The 24,848-nt window shown below is 36.1% G+C and overlaps 1 protein-coding gene across 1 annotated transcript; it reads right to left on the bottom strand.

Annotated features, from left to right (window-relative positions):
• Positions 1-1,439: 1,439 nt before the first annotated feature.
• On the bottom strand, positions 1,440-12,027 carry LOC130084886 (uncharacterized). The gene is made up of 12 exons (XM_056250417.1): positions 11,940-12,027; positions 11,460-11,843; positions 9,623-10,799; positions 4,651-4,693; positions 4,403-4,442; positions 4,320-4,369; positions 4,061-4,210; positions 3,439-3,682; positions 2,909-3,007; positions 2,764-2,834; positions 1,894-1,992; positions 1,440-1,811 (listed from the first exon to the last, which is right to left on the bottom strand). The coding sequence occupies exons 1-5, from the start codon at positions 12,025-12,027 to the stop codon at positions 4,419-4,421; spliced, it is 1,716 nt and encodes a 571-aa protein (XP_056106392.1). The 3' UTR covers positions 1,440-1,811; positions 1,894-1,992; positions 2,764-2,834; positions 2,909-3,007; positions 3,439-3,682; positions 4,061-4,210; positions 4,320-4,369; positions 4,403-4,418.
• Positions 12,028-24,848: the final 12,821 nt, after the last annotated feature.

Raw genomic sequence — 24,848 nt, 5'->3', positions numbered from 1 at the left:
CGTAATAAGCTAAATTAGCATTAAGATAGCTTAGCATGCTTATGGAACTTTTTTGTGAACTCATTCTCACACTGAACCCTCTCCTCTGCTGCATTGAAATTCACGTCCTCTGAGTGGCGCAATCGGCTAAACCATGTGTTACAAATCCCGAGCCGTTCCGATTGTGGGTTTGAACCCCGTGTTGGATGAGTATAAAAATTGTGTTGATTCCTGCATTGTTCTAATCTATTGCGCTGCAGCAGCTTGTTTTCATTTCATCCATAAGTACTTCTGAACCTATCTCTTCTTCATGTACATTCTATTTCTGCTCTTTTTTCTCTTCTGGCTCCACATTAGCTAACCATAAGTTACATTAGCATTAAGAGATCTTAGCATGGTTAACTGGTTGAGATGCCAAGTAATTCTTTTGTGTGATTATTGTGTGCTCATTCTTACACTGAAGCATATCCTCTGCAGCTTAAGCGTAAGCTTAACCATGTGCCATGAGCCAAAACCATTGTGTTACAGACATAGTGTCTTTCTGAAAAGTAATCATTAGAATATGATGTGGCACATTCATATAAAGATTCATGCTTGACTTGATTAATGGAACTTTGGCATCTTGGTAAAAAACATATATAAAAAAAAACAATTTTCCCCAATGGTCCTACTAGATGAGTAACAGTCACATCACCCAGAGATTGTGAGTTAGAGTCCTGTCCAACTTTATAAAATTGTTCCTTTATTATCCAGGTAAGCATTGTTTTAATCTTTCTTTTGGTTTTAGAAACATTGTTCATTCTTTCATTCTCGAGTATCCAGAAAGTTTTGTGAAAAAAGGATTGCTATAGCGGTCCTTGACAATCTACTATTCTTGCAATGTAAGCGGTTTTCTTCATATTAATACTTTTTGCCTTTGTGTGTTCATGGTCATGTCAATTTCCTTTTGTGTATTGTGTGTAGTGAGCTAGAGAGTAGAAGGGTGTGATTGGATGTTTGTCATGGTCTAAGTAAACTTAATTTTTTTTAATTAGGCTGGCTTTTATAAATTTCAAGTTAACTACATAAAGCTTTAAACCAAACAAATGCATATATAATAGTTTAACTTTGCCCACTGACAATACTTAAAGTTAAAACATTCAAGTTTGACAACATTTTAACTGTTGTCCTGAAGACAGTCACTTACTAATTTTAATATTTCAAAATAAAAACAACTGTTAAAAAATTATAGCTTACTACAAATTAAATGAAAATTATGTAAATGCTCGATCCACTAAGCTGTTTTATGATGCACTTTTTGTAAAAGACACCAAGTTTGTAGAATCAATTCATATACTAAATATAGTGTCTACATCCATTTAATACAAGTAGAAAATCAAAGACATTAAAATGAAGTATATGGCTACAGAGACAAAGTATATTTCACTCAATTTATTTAAAAAAAAATCTTTATTACTTTATTTAACATGTTGTGCCTTAATACCCCAGTGAGCAAGCCAAAAAGGCGACAGTGGCAAGGAAAAACTCCCATAGATAGCAGTGTGGAACATCATGGACCAAGGGCTGGAGCATAATCAGCGTAGTGGCAAAGGAAGAAACCTTGAGAGGAACCAGACTCAGCAGGGGCAGGCCATCCTCTTTTGGCTGGCACATATTAAAGTAACTATACATAGGCCAAATGTAATACAAGCCATCCATTCAACATTGTTACTGTGGAGATTATGTATTCATTTGTAAAATAACAATTGACTATTGACTGCCTGCATAGGTTTAAAGTTTTTTCAGAACAATTTTTGAATTGATAGTTCAGAAGAATGTTGTTGTCACTATTTCTAGAAGGGGAAAAGAAATAAACCAAATCACAAAAATGATATGTTTTCAGTAACTAGTTTGAATATATGCATTATACATTACCTTTTTTAATCAGTTGTACACTTTAGAGAAGTTAATGCCGCATACAATCTTTTCATTGGTATATGTGAGGAAGTTTTGACTTCAGTGCATTTCAGATATCTGAAAATATTACATTCATTGAACAAAGTGCTATAAGTAAAGTCTTCACATTAAACATTTCACAACTAACATAGCCATGGTCTGTTACCTTTCTGTTTGTGGACATTTGTTTAGGGATATGTGGACTTCAAAATATCAATAGTACGAGTTTCTGCACAAATCTGAAAGTGTACCATTAGATTAATCAGTGCTTGTATAAATGTCCACAACTTAAATTTACTTTAATAATAAAACTTACCGTTTTATCAGTTGTGCGCTTCTTTATAAAAGTTCATGGAGCAGAGGATCTTGTGATGGGTATATGGAGGAAATTATGACTTGGGTGAATTTTAGTAATCTGAAAATATTACATTCATTCAACAAAGTGCTATAAGTGAAATCTTAACATTAAACATTTCATAACGAACATGGACATGGTCTGTTAGCTTACTTTTTGTGGACATTTGTATAGGGATATGTGGACTTCAAAATATCAACAGTAGTTAGAGTTTCTGCACAAATCTGAAAGTGTACCATTAGTAGATTAATCAGTGATTGGATAAATGTCCACAACTTAAATTTACTTCAATACAACTTACTGTCTTAATAGTTGTGCGATTCTTTATAAAAGTTCATGGTGTAGATAATCTTGTGATGGATATATGGAGGAAGTTAGGACTTTGGTGAATTTCAGAAATCTAAAAAATATTACATTCATTCAACAAAGTGCTATAAGTGAAGTTTTCATATTAAACATTTCACAACTAACACAGACATGGTCTGTTAGCTTACCTTTTGTGGACATTTGTATAGGGATATGTGGACTTCAAAATATCAACAGTAGTTAGAGTTGCTGCACAAATCTGAAAATGTACCATTAGATTAATCAGTGTTTGTATAAATGTCCACAACTTAAATTTACTTCAATAAAACTTACTGTTTTATCAGTTGTGCGCTTCTTTATAAAAGTTCATGGAGCAGAGAATCTTGTGATGGGTATATGGAGGAAATTATGACTTCTGTGAATTTCAGAAATCTGAAAATATTACATCCATTCAACAAAGTGCTATAAGTGAAATCTTAACATTAAACATTTCATAACTAACATGGACATGGCCTGTTAGCTTACCTTTTATGGGCATTTGTATAGGGATATGTGGACTTCAAAATATCAACAGTAGTTAGCGTTGCTGCACAAATCTGAAAGTGTACCATTAGTAGATTAATCAGTGCTTGTATAAATGTCTACAACTTAATTTACTTCAATAAAACTTACGGTCTTAATAGTTGTGTGATTCTTTATAAAAGTTCATGGTGCAGATAATCTTGTGATGGATGTATGGAGGAAGTTAGGACTTTGGTGAATTTCAGAAATCTGAAAATATTACATTCATTCAACAAGTGCTATAAGTGAAGTCTTCACATTAAACATTTCACAACTAATATAGACATGGTCTGATAGCTTACCTTTTGTGGACATTTGTATAGGGATATGTGGACTTCAAAATATCAACAGTAGTTAGAGTTGCTGCACAAATCTGAAAGTGTACCATTAGTAGATTATCAGTGCTTGTATAAATGTCCACAACTTAAATTTACTTCAATAAAACTTACCATCTTAATAGTTGTGCGATTCTTTATAAAAGTTCATGGTGCAGATAATCTTGTGATGACATATGGAGGAAATTATAACTTCAGTTCATTCAGAAATCTGCAGAGATTACATACATATAACAAACTGCTTGATGAAAGTGAAGCAGTTTACACAAAAACATATTGCCATTAATGTAGATAATCTGTTAACTGAAATTGACATGCTTTCATTCAAGCTTTGCAGACATAGCTGATCAAAAAAGATATTATTTTTATTTTGTGTGCTTCTATAGAGGAGTTCATGGAGCAGAAAATCTTGTGATGGGTATATGGAGGAATTATGACTTCAGTGTTTCAGAAATCAAAAAAAAAAAAATTACTGACAAAAAGGTAAGATAACATACAGTTTATAAATCTGAAATTATATTGTTAGTTGATAGTGCCTTAAATATTTTCTTTTTAAACTATTAAAATGTACACAATCATGTCAACTTACCTTTCTATGTGAAGTTTTCTAGATCATTTTTAGATGTTTTCTTGTAATCCTATTAACTTAATTGCATTTTATAAGACAACTGTAGGAATGCAGGCAGTCTTTGTGGATGCTTCCTATGCTGATTGGAAGCATCCAGTGTTGTTTGGATGGCTTAGACTGGCAGAAATTAGATCAAAAACAAATTCAGCTAAAAAACAAAACCATTGTCTAAAATGAAGAAAAATCAAACACAAATTTAATGCATAAAAACTACAAAAACCTTGACTGGATGTAGCTTTGGAGCTCCAGAAAGAAGAGCAATTATGGGAGGTGCTGGTTTGTGCCCGATGAACAATGGATAGAACTTGGTATGGAATGGTCAGGACTGTATAGACCTTGGAATCTCAAGATGTGCGTCACATTGTACGAACAAAAACAGAATAGACAGTGTAATTATATACATTTCTTAGTTCAGCGTGCTGCATAAATCAGACATATTACCTTACATGAGTAAACCTTTCTTGATAGCATACTAGTGGACTTGCAGAAATTACAACAAATGAATCATTTTCTTATTGAAATGATTTGAAATAAATGGTCTAATAACATACCGTTTTCACTTGTGAACTTGAACAGACCTTCATGGACCTCAATCTCAGATTAATTGTAGCAGGGCAGGGGCACAGAAAAGAAAAATGCAGTTATACAGTCTTCATTATGTGTCAGAAATGTCAATTACCTTACTGAAACTAGTATTGCTTCATGGTAACTATAGTAAGTTGAAACAATTTCAATTGTAACATTTTCTGCATCTTTAATATAGACATGGTCTATTAACGTACCCTTTTCAGTTGTAGGACATTGCACATGTTGACTGTATCCATGGACTTCCATTAGTGTCCCAATTGAAGATGATGTTAAGATGTCCTCATTGAAGTCTCCCATAATTACTTTTTTTCCTGGATGTTTTTCCAGCTCAGTAATGACATGTAACAGATTTTGTCGAAACACATCAATTTGATATGAATTAGGCCTGTACAGCAGAGCAGCATTCAAACTGATATGTGGAACTGAGAAGTACAAACATTCCAAATTGCAAGGTTCTGGAATGATGACTTTAAAAAACATGTTTTCACAACAGTAAATAGCAACCCCACCTCCTCGCTGTTGTTTTAAATTACTGAAAAGGGGAGTGCTGTTGTCATAGCACTTAGCTCTTGGATTATGCTTGAAAATAAATCCTGGTATTTGTACTTGGTCTTCAACTTTTAGCCATGTTTCAGTTAAACAAATACAATCTGCATTCATAAGTTGTCTGTGAGCTTGAATATCTTGAACATGAGCTTGAAGACTTTGCACATTCTGAAGAGCAATTGTAAATATACCAGGTGTCTTTGAGAAAGTGTGACTTTCTAATGGAAATTTTGGTATATTTTTCATTGCCAAGTCAATTTGATCATTACAGTATATTACAGACTCCTTGAAGTTTTGAATAATTAGTCCATTGAGAGTTCTCACACGACTCAATGCAACATATGCTTGTCCTGAAGTAAAGATCTTGTCAAGGGATACGACAGCTTTATCTACTGTGAGCCCTTGGACTTTGTGAACAGTGCATGCCCATGCCAGTCTAAGTGGAAATTGGCGCCTTAATCCACCGTTGGTTGTGACTTGATCTTCTTGAACTTCAATTACTGTAGAATTTTGGGAAAATCTATGTCGTTGGTTTGATCTCTGAATTTTTCCCACATTTGGATCATCAAATTCCACATGAATGGCTGATGGAAAGTCATCATCATAATCATCGTCGTCCTGTTTTTGACTTCTGCTAATATGGACAACTGTACCAAATGCTCCATTCACAAGTCCATCCGAAACATTAATATTTTTCTTTAACATAACTCTTGCTCCAACACCCAAGGAAACACATTTAGCCAAACAGGAGTTGAAAACGGTTAAATGAAATCCAACTTTTTTTTCAATCCTTCCAGTTTTTGGATTTCTCTCAAAGTCTTGAGCTCGAATACTGATTGCCTCAGGACAAACCTCATTTAGTCTCTGAATATTGTATTCATCAACCTCTTTATTTGTAGGAAATATATGAACATCACCGCATTCTTCTCCTGTTTCACGTTGCTTCAACATGTTGATGTCACCTGAGCTTAGAGGTTCATTCTTTTTACGAACTCTCAGACGATTTAAGGTTTCAGCAAAAGTTACATCTTGTTGCCGAACAACTTCAGTTAATTCAGCAATTTCAAAGTGGTTTTCCCAAAGGTTCACTCCTTTTGTATCAGCATAGAGTGGAGTTCCTTTGACAGGCGGCAGCTGATAAAAATCTCCTACAGCTACAAGACTTACTTTTCCAAAGAGGGAGTAATCACCAGTTTGTTTGATTTGTCTCAATCTCCCATGAACATATGACAAAAGGTGATGGTCAACCATGGATACTTCATCAATAATCAAAATCTGCAAACATCCAAGTTTGGAACGCAGAGAATTGATTTTGTCATCACTTAGTGGTTGATATGGCAGTTTGACATTAGCACCAATTGAAAAAGTGTGGTGTATGGTAGCAGCGCCAATGTTGTATGCAGCTACTCCAGTTGATGCACATAAAATCACACTCCGCTCATCAGGGTTGTCAGACAGCTGAGACAAGAGTCTAGAAGATTCATAGCATATTGCTTTGATTAAATGGCTTTTTCCTGTGCCTGCTCCACCAGTAACAAACAAGCGAAACGGTTCAGGATTTTCTCCATGCAGTTTTTGTAAACACCAGTCGCGAACTTTGTAAAATATTGCAGACTGTTTAGCATTTAATGATCTTAGTAAACCCAATGCTTCATCTCGAGACATTGCAGCATTACTGTTCTCAATTGTGAATGCAGTTCGAGGGTTCGCTACAAGATCTGGAATAAGTGTGTCAGAATCATCTTCTTCAGGAAGTACGTTATTCTTCTTTAGCTCGATACATTCATGGCGCTCCTTCTCTGTTTCAGGACACAATGCAGCCCAAGCATCTTCCAAATCAACACCCAGCTCCAAAGCAGTGAATGATAGTACTTCTCAGGATCTTTTGTTGGTGAAAATCTTGGATACCTTATTACTGCAGGTTCAGTTCGAGTTCTTCTTATCATATAACCACAATTGTTGTCAAGCTTGATCACATTTTCTTTGTTTTGTGAAGATAGCTCAGATGTTGACAATATCCTGTATTCTGAACAAAAACTGCCCAGACACAGAATCTCAAAATGTTCTGTTTTTGGTCTACTCTTGTATCGGTCAACCAAACTATTCATCCAAAAATTCTCTTCACCACAATGGTCATCTTTGTTTTGGAGAACACGCAAAGGCAAACTCATCTTCACAGGATCAGTTCCAATTGGAATAAACTGGACTTTGCGAGAGCATTCTTTCAAGTGCATACCTGTTAGGCGATACACTGCCTCTTGTGCTGAAACTTCTCTGTTGTGTAGATATACACTTCCCAACATTTTTAATGATGATCTTGCTTCAAGATTTCCATTCATAGCTTCATTTTGTGCACGTTGCAACAACAGTCCCATTTCTTGTTCTGCTTTTGTGATGTAACTAATAATATAAACCACTACAGAGTAAGCATCTGTGACATACTGGATATCCATGTTGCCTTGCCATGCACGCAATAAATGAGGGTTATATTGATTTACCCAAACATCTTTTGGACTTCGTTTCAAGACGACACTTTTCTTTTTAGAACATTTCTTGTACGCCTTCTCAAACACAGCTTGATTAATTCCAATGGATTGGAAAAAGGCATCTGTTGAATCAAAATTGACTTCAGATTCTGTTAACGCAGTTTTGATTTTCTTCAGAATTGCACTTGCAGTCTCATTTCCATCATTGCCTTTCAAGTCATCTCGTATAGCTCTTGTTATAAAGGTGCGGCTAGATGGAGGCCGTGGAAAATTAAATCTACACACTGTGTTTTTCTTCCGGCATGTCTTGGAATGTCTTCTGCTGTGCTTTTGAACACTGTTCACAGTCTCATAAAGTTCTGCGTCATCATCTCCTGGTGTCTCACAAGTGATATAATGATCTATGAAAGCAGCAACCAAAGCATCACTGTCTTCGTTGTCTTCATTTAACTTTGGAGCATTTTCAACCCAAAACAGACAATGAACATGAGGAGATCCACGCTGTTGAAACTCTACACGATAGAAGTAGTCTTTGATCTTTCCAATAGGTTGAGCAGGTGACATAATGACATCCTTCAAAAAACAATGCCATCTATAATCAAACATCCTTGCAGCAGTGACTGGGTTTCGTCGAATTAGTCCACATTTCTCAGACCAGTCAAGCTCATCAACACTGACATTTTTCTGTTCTTGCTCCAGGATGGTGTTGATCATTTCAGGCCATCTGAGATCAGCAGAGCTAAAGGATGCAAAGAAAGTTGGAATACCTAGTTGTCTTATGAGAGCAAAAAGGTCTTTTTGAGTCGATTGCCAATAGGGTGGCGTTCCACGGACTGGTCTCAAAAATTTGTATCCTTCATCATAATTCAATATTTTAGCTAACGACTCTGGGTTTGTCAGCATATCCGAGGTTACTCCTTGCAACAACCTCTTGTCCGACCCTTTTCGCAAAGCAATAGAAACATTAGATACAATTTGATCCAACTCCGACATGTATTGTGCATAGAAAATAAAGTCTGTACTCCGTGCAAAACGTCCATCTGCGTTGAGGATTCTTGCATTCAAGTATCGTGACAGTGTGATCTTTCTTTCTCTCTCATCATGGAATGTTGGACCACCAGTTGGAAAGAGAACAGGAAAACATTTTGCTTCATTGCTTTTATCAGACAGTAATTTAACAGGACTGTTACCTTCAGCTGGTGCCACATTTAATACATCTTGAAAGTGCTGATCAATTACTTCTGAACCAAGATCGACAGGTTGTAAACATGTGTCTGACAAAAGACCACTCTGCTCTTTGATGTAAGTCAAGTCTTCCTCTGGCTGTTCTTCAGTATCATTTTCCTCTTCACTCTTTTCAACGTCAGCTTGTTCCTCCATTTCTTCAGCAACATTCTCTTCTGGTTCATTCAAAGAGTTGATCCATTGTTCATTAATCTCCACATCCTTGTACCATTTATTGCACCTGATCAAACGTCGCAGAGCATTTCTAACACGATCAGTGTGAACATGCTTGTACTCATAATGCCCTTTGTAGGTTAACTTGCGCTTCAGTTTTATCCTTATCATCTTGTCATCACATTCATTTCGTGGAAGAATATTTGACACATCTGCAGTATTTACAGGAACACACACCACCGGTCCATGGCAGCCATTTTGTTTTCCACGGGGAAGACAGAGTAACTTCAAAAAAGGAATATTACGTGCCACAAGATGTTGTTCCAAAGAGTTAAGACACTTTAGTTGATTTGGAATGTCCACCAAATGCATATTGTTAGCAACACTCTCTTCAGGCAGTTTTCCACTGATAATTTTTCGATGACAGGTTGGACAAATCCACAATTTGCACCTTGGAGAAAAACCAGAAGTATTATGACATTTTTCATCACAAACATGCACATACCTCAGGGTGATGCATCTTCTTGCCAAAGCAGCAATTTTGTCTCCTTTGTCTTCATAGCATTCTGGTTTGCATTCAGTAACCTGCTTTCTGAAAAGTAAACGGTGACAAACACAGCACACAAACTCTGGACCTCTACTCACTTCTTGACGAAAACCAGCAATGGCAACACCAATGTCTTTCTGTTTTTCCCTTTTTTTTGCATATACCTCACAGCCTTTTTGTATTTTACTGAAATGAAAGTTTACATCTTTGTGATATTTTGTCTTAGAATACTCACGCACTCTTACTTTAAAGTCCAGGTTTTGAAGATATTTCTTCTTGGAATACTCACGTACTCTTGTGTTAAAGGCCAGGTTTTGAAGATATTTCTTCTTGGAATACTCACGCACTCTTGTGTTAAAGGCCAGGTTTTGAAGATATTTCTTCTTGGAATACTCACGCACTCTTGTGTTAAAGGCCAGGTTTTGAAGATATTTCTTCTTGGAATACTCACGTACAGTTGCCTGAAATGAGACATTATTTTTATATTTCATCTGAGAATACTGGCAAACATGTTTCTGAAACTGAACATCACGGTATTTTGTTTTGGCATGGGCAATTTTATTCTGTCTGAAATCAATGTCACTATCATACTTGGACTTCTCATACTTCCATTGTTTCTGTCTCTTGGTCTCTTGGTCACATTCTGCAGCGTCACTTACCTTCCTTTTACGCAGACATAGCATTCTCACCTCATTTGAAGTAGCATTCCCACACTTTGCTGCGCAAATGTCTTGATCTCTGTGCTTGACACATGTCACAACTTCATAATGATTACCATTACAGTTTTTCAAATATATTGCATTGTTTACAATTACCTCTCCAGTAGGTTTGTGTGCATTCCACCGGCCATCATTAAAAGTCATTATTGTTGTTTTAAATAGATCAGCAGAAGCAAAGATGTCAATTTCAGTGACCCATGACCCAGAATAATAGACTCTAGATTGTATCAAGTAGTCCTCTACTGAAGTATACTCACTTCTCACATACCTCTCAAATATTGAAGCGTTCATTTTCAGGTGTTTGACAACTGCACGGCGAATCTTCAAATGTTTGTCCTCACTTCCACAAATCGCATATGCCAGTGATCTGAAAAAGCAGTTACCATCTGGTTTGATACTCTTTGTCTGACACGGACCTGCAATGGGACCAAAGTTTGTTGCAACATCACAGTCACTGTTATCATTTGTCAAAAGCAAAAGTTCACATAAAGCTTGCTGATCTCTAACAGTCAAGAGAGAAAAAAATATTTCTGGAATTGAAACATCAGTAATAATTATGTCATCTACAACATTTTCAACATGAGATTTTTCAACCCGTTTCTCAGAGACCTGCTCATCCTGCTTTTTTCTTCTCCCCCTTTTTCCTTTACTCGGCAATACATTACACACCGGCTGTGACATGGGAACATTATTGCTTGTATTTTGAACTTCAACCTCAGGTAATTGAAAGTCAGGTGACCTTACCTCAGTCGTCACAGATTTGCATACCTTAGGTTTGCGTTTTAAGACTTCACTGTAAAGTGCTTTACCAGAAGAGCATGGAAAACTGCTGCGGTCTGCCTCCAGCGAGTGGGACTTCGTAACCCATTTCTCTGATAGTTCATACTGATTTTTACTTCTCCCCCTTTTTCCTTTACTCGGCAACACATTACACACTGGTTGTGGCATGGGAACATCAGTGCTTGTATTTTGAACTTCAGCCTCAGGTGATTGAAAGACAGATGACCTTACCTCAGTCGTCACAGATTTGCATACCTTAGGTTTGCGTTTTAGAACTTCACTGTAAAGTGCTTTACCAGAAGAGCATGGAAAACTGCTGCGGTCTGCCTCCAGCGAGTGAGAAACTTCAGCATCTGCATGAGCAAAAACTCCAGTTATCTCAAATCGTGGCGCAATTACCCCAAATGACTGTGCCATCTCATTAATGTAGTTATACAAAGATTCTATGGTGCTGTGATAAGCAACACAACTTGTCTCTGTCATGTTAGCATGAGAATCAACAAAGGCATACCATGAGCCCTCCTTAATAACTGCACATGTGTTGGCACAAATACATAAAAGGAAAGCATCAGCACTCAATAGAGCTCGCTGAAGAGCTACATCAACTGGCATGGCCACATTCCTTAAGGATTCATCATAGTCATCAACATTAACAAATCCAGTGAGAGACTCTGCATATTCTATGGAAAAGACAGTATTACCCAGCACATGTCTCCTTGGTAATTCATGGACAGCAATGTAATGCCTACCCATGACTTCCCGGTCATTTATGTTACCCTGGTTTCGTAAAGATTCATAAAGGCGTGTTCCTGCAACCAATACACCATTGAGATCTTGTGTTGTCCAGGTCAACACGTTCTTCATCTTGCTCATCAACACTGCTATCAGACTGATGGCACCACACTGTCTGCCACGTGAATTTCCAAAGCGGGCATCACCTTGATGAAAGGAACCTTTCAGTAATGGTTTCTGTAGAAATTCAACACATGCAGGTAAAGTATTCAAAGCATTTTCATGTAAAGTTCTGTACATTTTAAAGTTTTGTTCAGAGTTCTGTGGAGGTAACTGGGTTTTTGATGGGTTTTTGACTGGGTTTTTGACTGGGTTTTTGACTGGGTTTTTGACTGGGTTTTTGACTGGGTTTTTGACTGGGTTTTTGACTGGGTTTTTGACTGGGTTTTTGACTGGGTTTTTGACTGGGTTTTTGACTGGGTTTTTGACTGGGTTTTTGACTGGGTTTTTGACTGGGTTTTTGACTGGGTTTTTGACTGGGTTTTTGACTGGGTTTTTGACTGGGTTTTTGACTGGGTTTTTGACTGGGTTTTTGACTGGGTTTTTGACTGGGTTTTTGACTGGGTTTTTGACTGGGTTTTTGACTGGGTTTTTGACTGGGTTTTTGACTGGGTTTTTGACTGGGTTTTTGACTGGGTTTTTGACTGGGTTTTTGACTGGGTTTTTGACTGGGTTTTTGACTGGGTTTTTGACTGGGTTTTTGACTGGGTTTTTGACTGGGTTTTTGACTGGGTTTTTGACTGGGTTTTTGACTGGGTTTTTGACTGGGTTTTTGACTGGGTTTTTGACTGGGTTTTTGACTGGGTTTTTGACTGGGTTTTTGACTGGGTTTTTGACTGGGTTTTTGACTGGGTTTTTGACTGGGTTTTTGACTGGGTTTTTGACTGGGTTTTTGACTGGGTTTTTGACTGGGTTTTTGACTGGGTTTTTGACTGGGTTTTTGACTGGGTTTTTGACTGGGTTTTTGACTGGGTTTTTGACTGGGTTTTTGACTGGGTTTTTGACTGGGTTTTTGACTGGGTTTTTGACTGGGTTTTTGACTGGGTTTTTGACTGGGTTTTTGACTGGGTTTTTGACTGGGTTTTTGACTGGGTTTTTGACTGGGTTTTTGACTGGGTTTTTGACTGGGTTTTTGACTGGGTTTTTGACTGGGTTTTTGACTGGGTTTTTGACTGGGTTTTTGACTGGGTTTTTGACTGGGTTTTTGACTGGGTTTTTGACTGGGTTTTTGACTGGGTTTTTGACTGGGTTTTTGACTGGGTTTTTGACTGGGTTTTTGACTGGGTTTTTGACTGGGTTTTTGACTGGGTTTTTGACTGGGTTTTTGACTGGGTTTTTGACTGGGTTTTTGACTGGGTTTTTGACTGGGTTTTTGACTGGGTTTTTGACTGGGTTTTTGACTGGGTTTTTGACTGGGTTTTTGACTGGGTTTTTGACTGGGTTTTTGACTGGGTTTTTGACTGGGTTTTTGACTGGGTTTTTGACTGGGTTTTTGACTGGGTTTTTGACTGGGTTTTTGACTGGGTTTTTGACTGGGTTTTTGACTGGGTTTTTGACTGGGTTTTTGACTGGGTTTTTGACTGGGTTTTTGACTGGGTTTTTGACTGGGTTTTTGACTGGGTTTTTGACTGGGTTTTTGACTGGGTTTTTGACTGGGTTTTTGACTGGGTTTTTGACTGGGTTTTTGACTGGGTTTTTGACTGGGTTTTTGACTGGGTTTTTGACTGGGTTTTTGACTGGGTTTTTGACTGGGTTTGAAGCAGAGCTTGAAGCAGAGTTTTTGTCAGAATTTTTGTCAGAATTTTTGTCAGAATTTTTGTCAGAATTTTTGTTTTCAGCCATTTTTTTACGAGGAAGCCGCAAAACCTCGGCTCGACTTGTTTTAAGAGGGAGCTGTGCAGCCTCTGCCTGACTTGTTTTAAGAGGAAGCGGTTCAGCCTCTGTTTGCCCTTTTTTAAGAGGAAGTGGTGCAGCCTCTGCCATTTTTTTAAGAGGAAGCGGCCGAACCTCTGCTTCACTTGTTTTAAGAGGAAGCGGTGCAGCCTCTGCCTTTTTTTCAAGAGGAAGCGGCGGAACCTCTGTATTTGCACACCGTTGTGCAAGCCTCTTGGCTATGCGGGCCCTTTTCTTAGGTCGTGGCATCTGTAAATATAAACAAAAAGATTTTTATGTATACTTGCGTAACTCAAGTTGCCAGTTTTACAAAACACCCAAAAATATTTCACTGCATTACACTATAATGATTTTCTAGCCATTTTCACATAGAAATATAATTCTGAAATCAATAAGCATTTAATTAAGATAAATAAAATATTTGATATGCACGTATGTGAATATACATATAAATATATATTTAATTTGGCTTGTGAAAGTCAACTTACTGAAATGCTATTTAAACTTAATATTATTAGTATTCTTTTTCTGAGACTTAAATTTCTTACTACTACTCCTCCTAGAGCTTTAACTTCACATACTCCAAACTCGGCACGGACACTCAAACTGTTCTGACTCGAGTTTTTCAGACTGATCGGACTTACGGTTTTGCTAAAACCCATTGACTTAACATTGTGGAATCTTCACATTTTCAAACTGCCCAACTGTCAAAAATTCAAATCTAAATACTTTGAAGCCCTAGACTCAATCAAACTGCCATTCTATACACTATATGAGCTATTGAGACTCATTTAAACTAATACACTCATCTATATACAGAGGCGTAGGTTTGATTTTGAAATTGGTGGGGACGGGGACATCAATTTTAGGGCTGGGTATCGATTCACATGTTCAATTTCGATTCGAAAGCTCTCAGATTGATTCAATTTTGATTCTCGATTCGATTTTCAATTTCGATTCTTGATTCCTGATTTGATTCTTGATTATATTCTTTGACTATAATGAATATAGATGTAATACAAATCCTATATTTATAAAAAAAAAAAAAAAGAACAGTGGACATAAGTTTACTAGTGGTTAATTAATACAAATAAATTAAGAGCCACAAACCTGTATACACAGTAAAACTCTTTATTTTAGGTACACTAGCTTATACACTAAATGCATACAATGAATGGACAGGATTTTGATGCTAATTTAAGACATAACCGACTGTCTTTACGAGGTTACTAACCAAGACAGTATTGACATAATTTTGCGTGTTTTTAACTGTTACAGTAAAGCGATATAATCCAGTGATAAAACTTTTGTTTCTGGCGAGCTGTTTGTGAGGCGGATTTAGGCTTTATTAACGTGCACGCAGTGAAAGACATCTCTGAGAGTGCGCGAGCACAGCATGGTTTAACATTGCTTGAATGTTTAAACTGGTAAAATCAATGATAAACTTTAGTTACGGTGCAATGCTGGCCCGATTGTGCAAGTGAATATTCAGCGCTTGCCTAGTGCTGAGAGAGAAGACGCAGCACCACCGCGAGTCCTTAATATGGAAAAAAATAGAAAGAATCGATTTTGAATCGACCACATTTTAAAAAACGATTAATCGAAAAATCTATTTTTTTTGCCCTGCCCTAATCAATTTATAAATATATTTTAAGTTTTGATCGAAATTATTGCTAGGGATATATCAGGGTCACTGGATATTGGTAGGGACACGTCCCTAGCGTCCCTACTAAATTCTACGCCCCTGTCTATATATGACACTTATCTATCTAATCTTAAACTCTTAAACTCATAATAAATTAATAAACTCTAAACCCGAACTCTTAGACTCATTTAAACTTATAAATTCTAGCTCATAAACTCTAAATTCATAAACTCATACTCTTATAAACTCTCATAAAACTATTAAACTCATAAATTAATAAACTCTGGACACTTACTCATTTAAACTCATAAACTCTAAATTCACACACCATAGCAACCAGTTACAGCACCCTAGCAACTGTAGGCCGTACTAAATAGCGATGATTTCTCAGAAACTTGTAATATACCACATTTGAAAAGGCTGACAGGCTCTGTAAGAAAATACCTCACAGTGGAGTAAAAGTTGCACCCCTGGGGGGCAGGAGCAGCCCAAAGTTGACTTACTATGGTGTAGGACAGCCCATGACATGCAACTGCCTAGTAACACCATAGCAACCACCCAGAACACCCTATCAACCCCCTAGCAACACCATAGCAACCACACAGAATACCCTACCAACCGCTTAACACCATAGCAACAACCCAGAACACCCTAGCAACCGCCTAGCAATACCCTAGAAACCACCCAAAACCTCCTAGCAACACCCTAGCAACACCCTAGCAACACCCTAGCAACACCCTAGCAACACCTTAGCAACCCACTAGAAACACTGTAGCAACTTTAAATTACTTGAAACTATACTTTTACACTTTAAACTGTTAAATTTCAAACTAATTTAAACTTTAGACTAATTTAAACTAATTTAACTTTAAACTACTTTAAAATTCAAACTAATTTAAAATTTAGACTATTTTAAACTATAAACTAATTTACACTATAAACTACTTTAAACTTTAAACTAATTTAAACTATAAACTAACTTTAACTTAAAACTTTCTGTTCCAAACTTTCACAAGCCAACTTAAAATTTGTCTCGACGAACTTTGTCTAGTTTATTATTATCATTATTATAAAACAGACATTAAGTTATATTATTAAACAAACATTCAGATTGTCTTATTAACCAAGTATTAATTGTAGCAGACATGTGCAGTGCACCTGCACAAACATTAAATAAATAGTTTGTCCAAAATCAACATCACGTGCCTATTCAATTTCAAAATTCAACATACTTTAACAAAGTAATGTAAAAAATTTACATTAAAATTGTGCTAAACTTTTTAACCAAACTTATTTAAAGCACTATCACCATTGCATACTTTTTAGCATGAACAGGGCTATTAATATTAAATGTTTGTAGAAAGCATGTGGCAGCCCTTCATGAGAGCAGCCATTTTGTCAACATTCATTCAAAACACACATAATTAAGATGTCTAAAATACTTTCAACAACCTAACTCTTAGTTTCATACAGAAGAATTGGAACAGCACACTGATATAATTTCAAATGAGATTGCTTAATCTATGACCTGCTTAAACTCACCTTGTCAAGAAACACAGAAACAAGTCTCCTTGTTTGCCAGCCTTATAAACCTCACTAATTACTCCACTTAATTACACTAATTGCATTACACTAATTACACCACTTAACCAATCATTAATAATTATTATTTTTACACTGAAGCCTCTCCTCTGCAGCGTTCCATTTCAGCATCCTCTGAGTGGTGTGAGCTGTTGACCCACATGCTACAAACCCTGAGCCCTTCTTGATCATGGGTTCAAATCCCGTGTGACACATGACCACACTACAAAAAATATTCCTCTCATTAAGGTGATTGCAAACAATAAAAAGCATTAAGACTTAACCCTTTACATTACTGCACATTTAGAAAAAGTACAGTTTTCAGTTCTTTGCTACTTCTCATTCAACGTTAGATAAATTCCTACAAAAAATAGAGCAGATGATCTTCCATCTGAGCAACACAGAAACGTATATTTATGTTTATCTTCATTCAATAATTATGATGTCACAACTTTAACAAGGTCAACCCAAAATTGCTTCATTGCAGTTCAATATTCTTAGTAGTACCAAAAGTCCAGAATTGTAAGATTCTTACAAGAACCTGTTAATCTTAATGTTGTAAAATAATATTTTATTGATCTATATACTGCATCTTGGACTAACTTTATTTGTTAAAGGTGCAGGACAACCACCTAACAGTGAATCACAATAATATCAACTAAACTCATTAAACGTAACATGCTGTCCATTTAAATACTAAATCTTCATTTTGAGTTGATTCTCATTTGAACTATGGAACTTCTACATCTATGGAAACACATGACTTCCCAGGGGCTCAATGAGTGACAGGCATATGACCCAGAGATTGTGGGTTCAAGTCCTTTGTCTTACAACTTTATAAAGTTGTGTCATTTCAATTTCTTTATCATACTGAAACGCGTTGTACTATTCTTTCTTCCTATTAAATACAACGTGTGTTTTATTTATATGCAAAGTCTTTATTTTGAGTTCATTCTCTTTTTTACTACTGAACCTCGGCAGCTGGATGATCTCATTTCTTTTGTGAGGTAAGAAGTTAATGAGTAAGAATACTTTGGTTATTAAAGTTTCTTTTAAAGTTTTGAAAGCAAAGTATTTTTAAGTACTTTTTGAACCCATGGAACCATTGAAGGCTTGGCCCCGTAAGGCTGCTTGCAGCTTTAATTATTATTATTATTATTATTCTTCTTCTTCCGCAAATGGAAGTCTATGGCAGCCCTATGAACCGTACATAGGAAAATGATGAAATTTGGCACACTTGTAGTGATGCTAATGAATAGTAATTGGACCAATTTTTGACCCTCTAGGACCAACTCTATAGCGCCACCACCAGTTCAAAAATTCAACATTGAAATGGTTATAACTTTTGAACCCTTTGATCTAGAGACATGAAACTTAGTACACCTGATTCCACTCATCATGCTGATCACAACCAATACCTTACATTAAGACCCCGCCCATTACAGTAGTGGCCATTTTGAAATGTACAGTATTCAGTTATTTCGCTACTCCTCCTTCAAATTTTGTCCAATTTTCTCCAAACATGCACTCAAATGATCTTCAGACTGAGCCGCATAAAAGTACTGTTCCCGATTTTTTTGTTATACTGGAAAAAAAAAAGTTATAATGTCGCAAACTTAACGAGGTCCACCCAAAATTGGCTAAGAGGCTGTATCTCGGCCAAAGTTTGATCAATCGAAACGAAAATTGGTACACTTCATCGGAAGCATGTTCTGAGGTCCCATGCCAAAGTTGGGAATAGCGCCACCTACGGGTCATGAGATATGACAAATTGCTATTTTGGCCAATAACTTTTGAACAGTTTGTCAGAAATTCATAATTGTGGTATCTATGGATTCCTTGCGTCATGCCGAATCCGTGGATATCGATTTTGCCATGATGGGATGTACCACGTGTCCGCCATTTTGAATTTTGTCATAAATTGCAATATCTTTTAAACTATTTGACATATCAGCACACAATTTGGTAGGGATGACCGACACCATGTCCTAAAGCGACATGAGAAGTTTGATCACAGCGCCACCTAGTGTTCCAGATATATCATTGTTTTTTGAAAAAACGCTTATAACATTTGAAAATATTGTTCAAATTTTGAGTTCTTTATGACATTATGTTCCTTGGTTTATGCCGATTTAGACGATATCTCATTTGTCATTTTCCAACAATGTGACTGGCCGCCATATTGGAGCGAATGTAAAACAGTTTTTTCGCTACTCCTCCTTCAAAATTTGTCCAAAATTGTCCAAAATTTGCTCAAATGATCTTCGGACCGAGCCGCATAAAAGTACTGTTCCCGATTTTTTTGCTATACTGTAATAAAAAAGTTATGATGTCACAAATTTAACAAGGTCAACCCAAAATTGGCTAAGAGGCTGTAACTTGTGAACAGTTTGTCACAAAATCATAAAATTGGTGTCTATCGATTCCTTGCATCATGTCGAATCCGACGATATCTATTTTGCCAGGATTGGATGTACCACGTTATAAGCTAAATTAGCATTAAGCTAGCTTAGCATGCTTATCTGGTTAACATGTCATGGAACTTTTTGTGAACTCATTCTCACACTGAAACCTCTACTCAGCAGGCTGGTGAACGTGCATGAGTGATTAGCTCAACGTGTTACACCACGGATCCCGATGTTCAGCGTCGTGGGTTCGCCACTCAGTGTGACATGTGCCCAGACCGCATGAGGTACTGTGGCAGGAAAAGATGCAGAAGTTGCATCTGTTCCAGGCATTGTGCATAAGAATGATCTCATCTGAAGCTGCCACACACAACATGCAGTGCTTTTACGTCCAATTCATTGTTGTTCTTCTTCCAGAAGGGTAGTCAATGGCAGCCCTATGAACCACAAGTTAGAAAATTGGCACACTTGTAGTGATGGTAATGAGTAGTAATCTGACCAATTTTGGATGATTTAATCTAAACTTTTTAAATACAAAATGTTCTCCATTTACTTCAAAATTCTTAATTTTGACTTGATTCTCTCTTGAAAATATTGAATTTCGGCAGCTGTGTAGATGCATGTCTGGCAAGTGGCTCAACGAGATGAGTGACAGGCATCTAACCCATAGATAGTGGGTTCGAGTCCCGTGTGGGACAACTTTAAAATTGTGTATTATGAAATTAATTGATTATGAAACACTTGTAGTGAGTAGTCCAACGTGTGATCAGATGATCTTTGGACCGAGCTGCACAGAAATGATGAACAGGTTTTTGATAGTAGCCCCCATACCAAAGATCTTCCTCTCTGCAGTTGACCTAGCCTGTGTTTGTTGCCTTATCTTAGTTAGCTTAGCATACTAATTGGTTAGCATGCTAGCCAGATGCCATTCTTTCTAATGTGGCTCTTCAGTTATCAGGCTAAACCATAAGGCTTTAAGTGGTGGACAAGTTGCTTCTGTTCCAGGTGAAGGAGCTAGTAGAATAGAACACACAGATAATTTATTTAAAAATTCTTCATTTTGAGTTGCTTCTCACTTGAACTATGGATCTTCTGCATCTTGGCCAAAACACAACTTCCAAGTGGTGCAATGAGATGAGTGACAGATATCTGACCCAGAGATAGTGGGTTCAAGCCCCATGTGGGACAACTTTAATTTAAAAAAAAAATGTGTTAAGTTGTCATTTCAATTCCTTTATTATCCAGATAAGCATTGTTGTAATCTTTCTTTTGGGATTAGAAATGTGTTTTTGTTCATTCTATGTTGATTCTTACCTGAAGTCTTAAATATCCAGAAAGGTTTGTGAACAAATGAGCAGTCATTGACTTTCAACTATTCTAATTGCATTGTAAGCAGTTACATAAATTGGTTGTTTTCTTCCTATGTATAGTCGTATCCTCTTTTTTTTTTTGCCTCCATGTGTTAATTCTCAACTTCATATATGTGTTTGTGCATTGTGTGTAAAGTAGTGAACTGGAGAGCAGAAGGGTATGATAAGATGTTTGTGGTGGTCTAGGTAAACCTCTATTTTTTTAAATTGTGCTGCCTTTTTTACATTTCAAGTTAAATACATAAAGCTTCAAACAGAACACAAATGCCTATTCAATTGATCAACCACTGGCAACATTTTATTGCAAAGTATATAGTAAAGAATACTTTCAATTCCATACAAGAAATGGTTTGACCAACTCCACAATATTAACTGATCTGACATTAAACATTTGAATGTGTACATATGCATATCTTTTAATTATTTTAAGTCCCATAAACATTAGACTTACTTAGTGACTTGAATATCAGTTTTTCCTTCTCGTCATGTGGACAATAAATAAAAGTAATTTTATCATAATAGTAAACCATAAAATCACATTAAAATACATGAACATTTTTGTATTATCTAACATTAAGAATTGTTTTAAAAAATAAATTGTAATTGTAAATAGAAGTTAATTAGTTACTACATGAATGTTAAATTACAAATAGTTACTATTCTAACAGTACATTATTTGGATCAACATCAATTAGTTGAGGTATATTGCCAAAAAGACTAGTAAAAGCTAACCTAAAGAATTTACATAATGTATACAATTATTTATTCTCAAATAAGCAACAAAATATCATTACACATCAAACAATACACTATCATTATACACAGAGCTGCACTCCAGGTTTATTGCTGCTCCTGATGCTTTGAATATTTTCCCAAAACAATCAGAGTAAAGCTTAATTAAGTTCAAGAGGCTTCATTTCTCCATCCCTAAAAGGCATTATACAAGTAAATTTACCTTTCAATTATTTCCAGCAGACTTTCAGATCCATTTCTTGCCTCCACTAAACCAAGCTTCCCAATTCTAAAATGATTAACTCAGCAATTTGATGAATGTATTACTAATTCCTGCAATCACCCTAATTGAATCGTTTGTTAATTGCATACCAAGCATTGTCAATTTCTGTTCTAGTAGGCCTAATCTACTATAAATCACACCACTTGCAAACCTCTTTTTTCATGCAACAGCAAAAATGAACAAATATTTAAATAGACCAGAGACCAGTGAATCTGACAACTGCATTTATGTTTACATTCATGCAGTTTCCAGAGTGCAACTGTCTAGAACAAACTCAAAGTTTTTTAATGCAACTTTGCAAACAGGTCGCAGTGAATATCACCAAGCTGTCATCTTTGCGCACGAAAAACATCAAACTTGGACAACATTAGCATTAAATCGGACAGCGGTTAAACTGTCAAACATAACAAAAAAGCCAAGTAAGTGGTAGTCTAGCTATTTAATCCTGTTTTCTATCTGATAAACTTTCAGTAATCGTATTCCTTTCAAATTCATTGTACAAACAAGCCCATATCAATTCTCACTTTTTTCATTCTTTAGGCCTCAATAATTCTGAATATTTCATTCAGTGTGATCGGAGTACTGCTGTGGAAGTCGCAACATCTACATTTCCCCACAAACCACCAAAAGAGATAGAAAAACTCACTGTAGAAGAAGCAAAAACTCTGGGATCACGACAATTGGTAAGCTGTTTTTTTTTCAACCTTCTCACTGTGTAAATAGCCTACAGGGTTGTTTACTTGTTGTAGTAATGCTCTGGAGAGTAGTACAATCACATATATTAGCCCTCTGTAGATTGTGCAAAATCGTTTTTATGGGGAGAAAAACATTTTAAAGTAGCCTGACGTTCAAAAAAATGCTAAAATGTGAAAGATTTTTCAGATGCACAGGCAAAGATTACTCTGCTTCTCAGTTATCTTTGCTAGATGCTTTACAAACATGATTAATGCGTTTCAAATTGGTTAATGTGTGGAAAAGTTTGGCTATTTCCTCTTCTTATGACCACAACAGCAGTTGTATACATTTCCCTTGTAATCATGTTTATTGATGTATATTTTTGATTGTACATGTACGATTTTCTTTAAATTTTCAGATCACTAAAATATCTGCAACAGTATGCAAGCTAAACAACGCAACTACTGTAAAGGCCTGGGGTACAGACTGTGAGATCCAAGAATGTTCCTTGCAAGATCCATCTGGAGAAATTCAACTTACTCTTTGGGAAAACCAAGTTTCAAAACTGCAACTAGGTAACTCCTACACCTTTACCAATCTTAAAACTAGACTGTACAACAGCCTTAAGAGCCTCACAACAACCCTGAAAACAACCATGGAACCTATTGCACAGGACCAAGTTTTCCCACCTGGTCAAGGCCCTAAAATCAGTAAAGAACCCTCTCTACCTAATACAGTGGTGAAACAAAAGCCAATAGGGGTGCAAATAAACATTAAAAAACAATGTCCAAAATGCCACAAATCACAAGAACAATTCAACATCAAACAGCAATTTCACCGTTGCCCGACTTGCAAAATTCTACGGAACACAAAAAGCTATATAACAAAATGCAATGGAATAATTGAGATAAATCAAGACAGTCAAATAACTTCTCTTACGGTTTCGAACTCAACTTTGTCAAAATTCATAGCACCAGAACTTGAACTGTCAACTTGTGATTCACAAGATATAGAAGAACTCTTTCTATCCTCCGATGAACTGACTTTAACATATAATAACTGTTTGGAAGTCACCAATATTGAAAACGCTTCATCCGCTCATCCCAGTGATGAGGATTTATTTGAAGTGAATATCGATGAAATCAACCCTGTCCTCTGTGTCACAGAGACACAAAGCACTCCAGAACCCAAGTCTCCAGTTAAAAGACCATCTGAGCCAACAACGCCTCCTATTACACCAGCTAAAAAACCTTTGACTAAGAAGAGTGCTGTAAAAATAATACAAAAATGACTTTGTATTGAAATGCACAACTAAGATGGTTGTGTGTGTGTGTGTATATATATTGAAATGATGGTATTGGTGTTTTTTTTTTTTTTTTTTTTTTTTTTTTAATGAATGGCAAATATTGATTTAAGTCATGTTTTCTATTGAAATTAGGTTAATTTTGTCCATTATGTTCTGAAATGCTACTGATTGATTTTTATTTCATTTTTATGGCAAAGCTTTGTTAAATGTTGTTTAATGTATTTTTTTTTTTTTATTAAAACAAATGTGTGTCAATTCTTGGAATATGTGACCTTTATTGCATGGGCTTATCTTACATTTGGAAAGTTGCGTGCATTCTTCTAGCCATTCTTAACTAGGCACTAAGTTTAGTTTCACAAACCATACTGGGAAAAGCAAGTAGTGTAACCATAAGTGTCATTGTGAATAACTAAAGAAACGGTTGGTATTCTGTTCTGTAAAGATTTAAATATGCAACAATGGTGCTTTAAAATCACTTCAAAGGCCCCCTCTAATTTGCTTACTTTATCCAATGTGCTAAATGGTATTTAAACTAAAAATAATAGTTATTTTTAATTCACATTTTTATCACCTCACAATATTGTTTCTAGGCAGCATAAAAAAAAAAACTTAATTGTACAAGACATTATCAAAGATGACTGTCAAAGTAATGTACTTGTAGCAAAAATATAGGTTACAGTTGCATATGGCAGTTAACCCATGTAATTCCAATTTCTTTTCCCTGAGATAACATGTATGAATACATAAGGATATTAAACAATCTTTAACAATTACGTCAAAAATATATCTCAAAATCCATACAAAAAACTTGATTATTCGTCAGGTCACAATTGTGACCATTAGTAGAACAAAGGGAGGCTAGGTATATGGTGTTAATGGATTTATAAACTGACAAACTTCTACAGTTTAAAGACCAGGTTCAATAATTGTTTTAAGCTTTAGTTAATAGTGTTGTATTACATCAAAGACACACCATGCAAAATTTCCATTTGTCAAACAGTGA

The sequence above is a fragment of the Rhinichthys klamathensis genome, unplaced genomic scaffold (assembly GCF_029890125.1).
Source record: "Rhinichthys klamathensis goyatoka isolate OS25496 unplaced genomic scaffold, OSU_Roscu_1.1 h1tg000068l_1, whole genome shotgun sequence".
NCBI classification, from domain to species: Eukaryota; Metazoa; Chordata; class Actinopteri; order Cypriniformes; family Leuciscidae; genus Rhinichthys; species Rhinichthys klamathensis.
Note: the sequence above shows the minus strand (reverse complement) of the source record. Positions and strands in the feature narration are given on the sequence as shown.

What these genes read in the sequence shown, in the direction of transcription:
- LOC130084886 (XM_056250417.1), bottom strand. Translation starts at nt 12,027, where the DNA reads ATGAAGAACGTGTTGACCTGGACAACACAAGATCTCAATGGTGTATTG. An exon ending in TGAATCTTTACGAAACCAGG is followed by an intron (nt 11,844 to 11,939) that starts GTAACATAAATG and finishes TCTTTTCCATAG; the next exon opens with AATATGCAGAGTCTCTCACT. An exon ending in CAGTTTTCCATGCTCTTCTG is followed by an intron (nt 10,800 to 11,459) that starts GTAAAGCACTTT and finishes GTCCCATTGCAG; the next exon opens with GTCCGTGTCAGACAAAGAGT.